This window comes from Myotis lucifugus, unplaced genomic scaffold, assembly GCF_000147115.1.
Source record: "Myotis lucifugus unplaced genomic scaffold, Myoluc2.0 scaffold_1826, whole genome shotgun sequence".
Lineage (NCBI taxonomy): Eukaryota > Metazoa > Chordata > Mammalia > Chiroptera > Vespertilionidae > Myotis > Myotis lucifugus.
Window position 1 is genome coordinate 16412 of NW_005872874.1, and position 9468 is coordinate 25879.

At 63.0% G+C, this 9468-nt stretch overlaps 1 protein-coding gene across 1 annotated transcript in view; it reads right to left on the reverse strand.

Moving 5' to 3' along the window:
- LOC102433252 (vacuolar protein sorting-associated protein 37C) overlaps window positions 1-9468 on the reverse strand; it is a 13578-nt gene that overhangs the window by 2281 nt on the left and 1829 nt on the right. Inside the window, 2 exon segments of the mRNA XM_023748799.1 lie at window positions 108-571; window positions 1957-2055. Coding sequence (XP_023604567.1) covers window positions 108-571; window positions 1957-2049 — 557 coding nt within the window. The 5' untranslated portion in view covers window positions 2050-2055.

Genomic DNA, 9468 nt, shown 5'->3' on the forward strand with positions numbered 1-9468 from the left:
CACAGAGGGGTTTCCTAGCAGATTAGGGCTTTGCTGGACAGTCCACCCTCCCTCCAGGGCGAATAGGATCTTTCCCTTCAACCACGGCTCCCTCTTCTTGTGCTCACCCTCCAGCCAACAGCCTCCTGGTATCACCTATGAAATGAGTCACAGCGGGACCACCCTCCAGGGCAAGTGAGGAAAGCACGGCTAGACTGGGGCCCCCTGCCCTGGGGGCGAGCGGGCTCCACTCTCCCAGGCTTCCCAGCAGCTCGCCCAGGCCCTCCCTGACCGGGACCCCAGCAGCTCGCCCAGGCCCTCCCTGACCGGGACCCAGCAGCTCGCCCAGGCCCTCCCTGACCGGGACCCAGCAGCTCGCCCAGGCCCTCCCTGACCAGGCCGCTCCGTCAGCCTCCCTACCCAGCTTGGCCTTCTGCTCCTGGCACCGCTCCACAAGCTTCCGGAGCTCCTGGTACTTGTCCGAGAGATTCGAGCGGCTGATCTCCAGGGGGCCCTGGAACTCCAGGTTCCGCTCGGCCAGGCTGCGGTTGGTGGCCAGCGCCATCTCCCGCTCCAGCTGCAGGTCCTGGACCTGAGGGACAGGACACCTGGCCTGAGAACCACCCCGCTCAGCCGGCGGCAGGCTGGCCCAGGGCCTCCGGGGAATCGCAGAGCTCAGCCGACAGCGAGAGCCTAAGGACCTGGGCTCACCCCTGAGCCAGCCTCCACCGGCACCTCCCGAATCCTAGCCCATCGGCCGGTGTGGTGGGGACAGGTGGGACACTGGCCCAAAGCCACAGCTGGCCCAAGGCCCAGGACGGCACACCGTGGACTGAGCAGAGCAGGAGGGTGGGGGTGGGGGGGGGTACCAATTTATAGGAAAAGCCCCAGGCTTCCCAGGAGGGAAGGGACCAAGAGCCCCAACCACTTTCCCACAGGATTCAGAGTCAGCCACCTACTCTGAGGCGGACTAAGGTGGCCCAGGCCAGACCACAGGCCCCAAGTCAGTGACTCTGAGGGCGAGCGAGCCAGGGACAGACCGCGGCACTGACTCGGGGGACGCCCCTGCCTCCTGGGCCACGTGTGTCCTGCAGAGAACTGTGCAGATGAGCTAACAGAGGGGCCCCCAAGAACCATAGGGGAGTCCCCACGGCCAGAGGACTCCCACCAACAGGGACCCAATGCCAACCTCTGCCCCTGGACATGCCCTGGGGAGGCACTTCCCCAAGCCGGGCGGCGCTCCGCCCTCAGCCCAGTCCTGGCCACCAGCCTGAGGTGGCAGCCACAGGAACCCTGGCTGGACCTGCGGTGACCGGAAGCCCTGCCCATTTGCCAGGGAATCGTCTTTACCAAGAGGAGGGCGAAGAGTCAGAGCCCCCACCCTGAGACGGGGGACAATCCCCCTCCAGCACCAGGTGGCACCAACACCCAGGGCAACGGCACCTGTGAGCTCCATGGCCACGTCCGGCGCTGCCCTCTCCTACCTGGCGGGGGAGCCACAGGGCCAGAGCCAGGAGGGCGGGCAGGCCCTTCATGACCTGGGAAGCCCTTTATAACTGGTGACATCCCAGCTGGGCAGCAGACGGAGGGCGCTCTTTATCCCCAGAAGGACAGATTAGGGGCTGGATGAGGTGCCAGTTACAACAGGAAATGGGTGTCAGATGAGCCACATCCAGCCCGGGAAGGGCTCCTCGTGGAGACGCAGGCCAGGGGCCCTGGGGACAGGCAGCTGCGGGGCCGAGCATCCAGACACCGCCTCCAGGGTCAGGCTGCCCCACTCCTGGGCTGGGCGGGTTCACGTGGGGCCCCGGACTCCGAACTCCCAGGAGCCCCGGGAACTGGGCTGACATTTCAGGGGAGTCTCCGGTTGGGTCCCAACCAGGGGGAAGGCCACAGAAAGGGAGATGAACTTGACCCCAACTCCCAGCCAGCCAGTGTTCTCAAGCGCCTGGGTGCCCTCTGCGGGCCTCCCTCTACCTCAGGGGCCTCCTGGGCCAGCCGGTCGATGGCCTCCGGGTCGTTTTGCATCTCCTCCAGCTCCTGCAGGGTTTTGTCTTTCAGGGTCTCCATCGCTCCCTGTGGACACAGGACGGTGCTGACGTGAGGGGAGGAGCTGGCGGGGTGCGGACAGGCGAGCTTCCTGAGGGTGCTCCCCGCCAGGGCGGCTCCAGGGGGGGCAGGGGTCCCATTTCCTGTGCTCCTGCCGCCCTGCCCAGCCCTCTCCCCAGGGAGACCAAGGAGCTGCTCCTTCCGCCCACACATGGCCAGCAGGACGTGAGAACCCACTCGGCAGCCAGAGGGAGCACAGATGGCGCTCCCCGAGGAGCAGATGGAGAGGCGAGCGGAGAGCGCCGCAGCCAGGGGCGGGGAGAAACTGGCCCCAGGCGATGCCAGCGCCCACCCTGGCATGTGTCTATCTCCATCCGGACCAGGAATACGCCCACCCCCACCTGGGCCTGGCCGGCTGCGCCAGCACAGCCCCCAACGCCGCCGCTGGTTGCATTTAGGCACCGGCAGCCTCGGGTCCCCTCGGGGTTCTCTGAAATGCCGTCCTCCCCACGTGCCACAACGGACTGTCACATTCATGTCCTCATCACGACAGGGAAACAATTCCCCGACTGGCTTCCCAGGCAGCCAGGAGGAAGAGAAACAGCGACCTGCACAGAGCGACGCTCTGGCGAAGAGCCGCCATCTGCCCGGGGGACACTCACAGACCGTCTGTATGACAAGGCTCGCAGCCAGACCCCGGGGCCAGGAGGAGAAGGCGCACACAGAACACCCACGGCTCGCTGGGTGCTGTGCTTATCTGTCTATCTTTTCCAGAAGGCACTGCAGAGCCTGCCTTCGTGTTGGTCTGCTCACTCCCAAGGCCGCTTGTGTCCTGAAGATTCTGACGCTGGGGAAGCTGCAGCCCCCCACACCCCGCCCCAGTGCTGGTCCAGTGAATCCGCCCGACTCGGCCAAGGGGGTGCTCTGGGCCACGGTGACGGCCAGGGCAGCCTTCTGTGGGTGGCGCCTGGCGGCAGGAGCAGCGGGCCTCGGGCGGGGCGCCTAGGCTGGCGGCCCCTCCGCTGTCACACAGGCAGGTCGCATGCCTCTCTGCCTTCATGTCACACCTGCGACAGGCATGCAGGCTTGAGAGGGAAGCGATCGAGAAAGCAGAGGAGGCGGGATTAGAGGAAGTGCTACATCCAGTCCCACGGTGGCCAGTGACATCGCAACCGAGAACGTGCTGCCCGGACAGAGGCCGCCTCCGTTTCCCCATCTGTCACAGAAAGGGAGTGGCACCTCCGAGAGTCACAACAGGTGAAGAGAGGAACGGACAGACCCGACCACACCCCCACTGGCCAGGAGAGGCCTGCTTCCCCGTCGTGTCCCCGCGCAGCCGCGAGTGAGGCCCCTCTCCAGGCTCACAAACGCCCCGCTTCCACACGCCCCAGGCAGACCTCGGAGATATGCGGTCTTGTCACCCCGCAGCACAGCCAGTGTCGCGGGAGTGGGCCTCCTCCCCCTGCTGGTGGAGGGCCTCGCCTTCGTTTGTAAAAAACACCTCTGAAACTCGACGGAAGAGTGTGCCCGTGTACAGCCCCCCTTTTAGAGAGCCACCAGGCAGGGTCACATGGCGCCGCTATCTGGGGAGGGCTGACGGGCCCAGCCTGGCGGGAAGGACGGGCGTCTGTGGTGTGTGCCCCAGGACACTCGCTGACCATGCCGGTGCCTGTCAGCGAGCTGGGCGGGGCCCCCATCGGTCTCTCCAGGAGACGCTGCTGCAGCCTGAGTGTGACGTGCGCTGTCCCTCCCAGCCCTGCCCGGTGGCCATCAGCCCATCTGGGCAGAGTCAAGTTCAAACCGCACTCTGTCCACACTCCCCTGCTGCTCCCCAGCCCGTGGTCCAGCAGCTGGGCAGGGCACAGCGGGCTGCAAGGCCCCGGAGGAGCTGAGCTCCGGAGGGCGAGCAAGGTTACGCTGCACGCGTGACCCCCAGCAGGGGGACAAGCAGAGCAACGTTCTGAAGACCCGAACCACGTCGGGAGGTGGCTCGGGGAGACAGACCCGGCTGAGTGCCGGGCCCTGCCCCTCAGCAGCTGCAGGACCTCGCCCAGGTGCGCGCTCTGAGCCTCGGGTTCTCCCCTGTGAAATGGGTTAGTGCAGGTTCGATGCGATGAGGTAGGCAGAGCGCTGGCTTAGCGTGGGGCCTGCCCTGGAGCCCATGCGAGCAAAAGGCTGCACCACAGAACCCAGTATTCCTCAGGCTCCACGATGCCCCGGGAGGACCTGCCGGGTCTCCGCGGCACAGTGCCCAGCCCTCTCCACCCGGGGGGACCTGCCGCTCTGCAGGGTCCACTCGCTCCGCAGTCAGGCTGAGCACGGAGACACCCCGGCCGAGAGGGGAAGCTCGGCAGGGGCAGCTGGGCAGCTGGCCAACCGCACACGAACAGCACGGTGGGCGGTGTGATCGGCACAGGCCCGGCGGGTCCAGGCGCACTCTCATTGGAGGGTCTCCATGCGCCCACCAGGAGAGCCCTGGGCAGAGCCGCAATTCCCTAAGACAGCACCCCGCCCCCCCCACGGGAGGTGTCATGATCTGGATTTCAGCTGTCAATGGGGCTCTGTCCCGGCAACATGTTCTCAGCGGCGATGTCACTGGCCACAGTGGGACTGGATGTAGCACTTCCTCTAATCCCAGCTCCGCTGCTTTCTCCACCGACATCCCTCTCAAGCCTGCATGTCCTGTGACAAAGGAGGGGACGCCGGCCTAGGCACCCTGCCCGTGGCCGCTGCTCCTGCCGCCAGGCGCCACCCCCGCTGCCTCCTCTCACCCACCCTCAGGGCCCTCCTGGCATGGGGGGTGCCCAGGACCCCACACCCACTGGTGCCCACACTCTTTCTGCGGGGCTCGTTTTCCTCGCCTGTAAATGGGTGAGCAACCCCGATGGTCACTTTCCTCTGAGGTCAAAGCCCTTTGCAAACTCTCCCATGAAGTCAGCGATGTCAGCCCTCCTCCCTCACAGCACGTAAGCTCATCGCTGCCCTCCTGCGGGGGGCACACCAAGAAACGCGTACATTTTGCTGGTCTGACAAAAAATAGGTGTAATTTTGACTCATTCACACCGGCTGGCTGTTGTCTTTATTTCACAATTGCAGGGAAGAAAAGTCAGGCCCTGACGTAAGAGTCAGGCGGTGCATGTTTTAGAAATCCTTGCGGCCACCGGCTGAGAGTCGCTGCCTTACATAACCTCTCTGGTGAGTAGAGGGAACACAGGCTAATGACCCCTAATTCAGGGAGGAAAGCAAGACCAGGAAGAAGAAGGGAAAGTATTCCAAAGGGCGACAAGCCAAGCCTTGGGTATTTAAGTCTCACAGGCACCTCTGCCTCCTGCTCCATCACCCTGACACGGAGTCAGGAGGGGAGCCCGAGATGCTGAGATGGCAGGTCGGAGAGCCCCGCCCGTCTGGCCCTCTGACAACATCTCAAACCCCGGCAGGCAAATGCCTGTCTTGTGAGCAACAGCGGCCCCTGCGAGCTGCCGAGCTGCTGGGCCTGCCTTCCCGAGTCCGAGCCGCCAGTGGGCCCGGGGCAGCAAGCACTTCTCTGGTCCCTAACTGGGAAAAGGAGAAAGGGGCAGGGCGATACTCTGCCCCGAGGCCTACAGAGCAGGGCCGAGGCCTGGCACCTGCTGCTGGCAGGGCTCGGCCTCCCAGGCACCCACCTGGCAGCAAAATCCCATCCAGCCCGACTCAGTGCCGCAGCCACCAGGGACGTCCCAACGCGGAGGGCGGGGGCGGGGCTTTTGTGTGTGGAGGCCTGACAAGCCCCATGACCTCGCCCCTTGGCACCCAGGCCCAAGCAGGACCCCCTCCACCTAGCAAGGTGCCCAGGAGGATGCCGGGTCTGGGGGTGCGGTGTCTGAGTCTGCTGCCTGGAAGGAGGGAACAGGAGGGAGAGGGAGGCGAGAAGAGACCACAGGCAGGAAAGTGGCCTGTTCACCCCGCTATTCCCGCGGTGCCCAGAGGGCCCCCAACAGGGAACAGACAGGCAGGGAGGGGGGAACCAGCGCCTCCGGTGGCGACTCACCGACACAAGGGGTGTGAGGCCGGGCTTCTCCCAGTTTCCGTCCTCACTCCTTCCTCGGCACTTACTGAACAGACATCTAATGCTATTCATCACGTCACGCCAACACTGAACAAGAACCCAAAGAAAGGAGGAGGGTAAAGGGACAGAGGGCTGTAAGTAAATGTTTACTATGCGCCAGACGCGGCCGTAAGATATCAAAGCTGATGCAATTCTCCGGGAACTGTTTGGTTTTAAAAGGCAAAACAGTTCACGGCGACCTGGTGCGAGGAGCCGTGACAGAGGTGGGGACAGTGGCGTGAGGAGGGCGCCCCCAGGCCCCCTGAAGGGGCTGCTTGTGCTGGGAGGCCCAGGGCCCAGGACAGCGGCTGCGGGGCCACGTGGGGCCGCATGGCCGGGAGAGGGAGAAGGCTGGTGGGGAAGGGGGGGGCAGGCACAGCGAGACGACACCTCTTTGGGGGGCGACTCCACCAACTCAAAGGAGGTCAGACAGGGAACAGGGTGGAAAGGCAAGGAAAGCGAGTGCTAATCTGTGATCCCTTCCCCATGGCCAGCAAATGTCACTTATCCCGCGGCACGATCCTAGGAGGGAAAAGGCTTTCTTCTCTTTCTTTTTCTTTTTTTAAATATATTTTGTTATTGATTTCAGAGAGGAAGGGAAAGGGAGAGAGGAAAATCAATAAGAAGAGAGAATCATTGATCAGCAGCCTCCTGCCCACCGCACACTGGGGATTGAGCCCCAAACCAGAGCATGTGCCTTGATAGGGAATGAACTGTGGCCTCCTGGTTCAGAGGTTGACACTCACGCTCAGCCACTGAGCCACGCCAGCCGGGCTCTCTTTTCCTTTTTTTGTTTGTTTTGTTTTGTCTCCTCTGCAGCTCACCTCCACCAGAGATCCCTTAGCACAAGCCTGTGCGTACAAGGGCAAGGCAGGCACACCAGGGCCGAGCCTGTGGCGGGGAGTGCGGGCCTGTGGCGGGGGGTGCGGCCTGTGGCAGGGGGTGCGGCCTGGGGTGGGGGGAGTGTGGGCACCACCTGCGGGTAGAGGGAGGCGGCTTTGCCAGACCTGCCAGGTTCCCAGGGGAAGCCAGGAGCCTGAACCCGAGTGCTACCTCCCCATCTTTAAAGGTCAGCAGCCCGTTCACAGTTGTGAGAAACACTGAGGGCTGAGGTGTTCACCTGAACTCCACACGCCCTCCAGGGGAGACAGGGCCAGGAGGACAGATTCCGCAGACGGGGGAGGGCAGGGGGCCGGGTGACACTGCAGGTCCTGGCTGCACCGGTGCTGCTCCGGCCCTTGCGCTGGCCCCTGGGCCACAGCTTCTTCCCATTTCCTTGTGTCTGGCCTGACTCAGCCTCACATGCCTGCTACACGGGACGTGACTGAGCGGAGGGTATTAGGCCAAGGAGACTGCCTGCACCTGGGGCACTCAGGCCAGAGGCGAAGCATCCTTTCTCGCCCCAGGGGCAGGAGGGGCTGCAGAACGTCCAGGTGGAGAGGCGATGCTGGCAAGAGCCCAGACTCGGGCAGCCTCGCAGACCTGTCCTTACAGGGAAGGAAGAAAAAGCCACGTATCGTGGATGTTGCTCAATGAGGGCCATTGCCAGAGCTGCTCAGCTCAAAAAATAAACAGCTTCGACTGCTATCAGATCCTTTAAAGCAGCGGTTCTCCACCTTCCTCACGCCGCGGCCCTTTATACAGTTCCTCATGTTGTGGTGACCCCCAACCATAAAACTGTTTTCGTTGCTACTTCATAACTGTAATTTTGCTACTGTTATGAATCGTAATGTAAATATCTGATATGCAGGATGTATTTAGGCGACCCCTGTGAAAGGGTCATTCGATCCCCCAAAGGGTTGCGACCCACAGGTTGAGAACCGCCGCTTTAAAGAATAAACTCGGGAGGAGAGGCAGGAGATTAAAAACAGAAAGCAAAACGCAGCACTTCCCATGCGAGAGCCGCTCAGGTCGGAGTAAGGCTTGCAGCCCTCGAGACGGCGAGAGGCAGCCCTCGCCCCAGAGCAGTCAGGTCCACTCTGCCCCCGGAACACGAGGAAAGCACAGGATTTGGAAACAGGCGCCTGGCTTCGCACTCGGGCTCCCAGCTATGGAGCGGTGTGAGCTTGATCCAGGCCCCTCGCCTCAGCTTCCTCCTCTAGCAATGGGCGCGCTGCTGGAGCGCCACGCTGGGGCTGTGAGCCTCAGGGGAGCAGGCCTTTGCAGCTCCTGAGCACTGATCGGATACTCATCTTTCTGCCTCGTGGGGGTAAGCTGATCATTAGGGGCGACTCCTGACACCCCTGAGCTCAATACTGAGTCAAGCAAAATGACCGCTCTCACTGAATCACAACGAACGGTGACTGGGCCGGCGCCTGCTGTCCCCAGCGCCGGCACCTCCTCGGCGTTACACTCAACACTCCGTTGCCCACTACTTCCAAGCCTGAAGTCACAGGGCCAGGAGTGCTCTAAAGGCCTGGGGTCGCTTGTTTCCCGCATCCACCTAGGAGAGCAGAGGGCGTTGTTACCATAGCAACCTGCGCAGTTCAATCCAAGAGTGTGGTACAAGTCTGGCCTCAACCCACCCCTCAGGTCAAGAACACGTGTGGTCCCGGAGAGACCGTCCGAGCCCTGCCTCTCAGTGAGGAAGTACCTGGTGACCTGACCTGCTTTCCTTTTCCCAGAAGGACTCCAGCTCCAGACGGCCGAGTCCCTGACGGCACACGGGAGGTAATGACACCTCAAACCGCCACGCCCGTCTCACCTGGCCCCAAGCACCATCGAATTCACTCGCCGCGATTTTGAAAAGTTGGCATGACAGCCCCAGAGGGAGACCCTGCCAGCGCCCAGTCCTTGTAGTACCCTCTGGAGTTGGGGGAGGAGGCCCCTCCCGCCCCAATGCTGAGGAGTTAAGAGGCGTCGGGGGTAGAAGAAAGAGGTCTGGGCTTCGGAACCCAATGGTCCTGCGTTAAATCCCAGGGTGACCTTGTACCAGCTGCTTGACCTTGGGCAGATGACCCTGCTTCTCACTGGGAAAGTGGGCTAACCCTGACATGGCCCTCGGGTCGCGGCAGGATGGAATGGGAATTACACCAGAGAACCTGTGGCGGTGCAGGCGCCAGGAGCACCGATTCACACACTCACGCCTCGTGGTGTGAAGGTCGCCTGGCAACCCTGCCAGGCCCCCAGGGAGGCAAAGGGTGTGACCTTCTGAAGCAGGCTCCACGGAACCGGAGCCAAGGCCCCCGACTACACGCGTGCCCACGCGTGCGGGGGGGGGCGCAGCCCTAGGGACAGGTTTCCAAAGGAAACGGGCGCCCACAGAAGGCTCTGGGTCCCCCTGAGAAACTCCACCAGCCCCCTCTTCCCCAGAGGCAGCCCCGCAAGTGAAAAAGACCCGGAAAGGATGCCCCCAG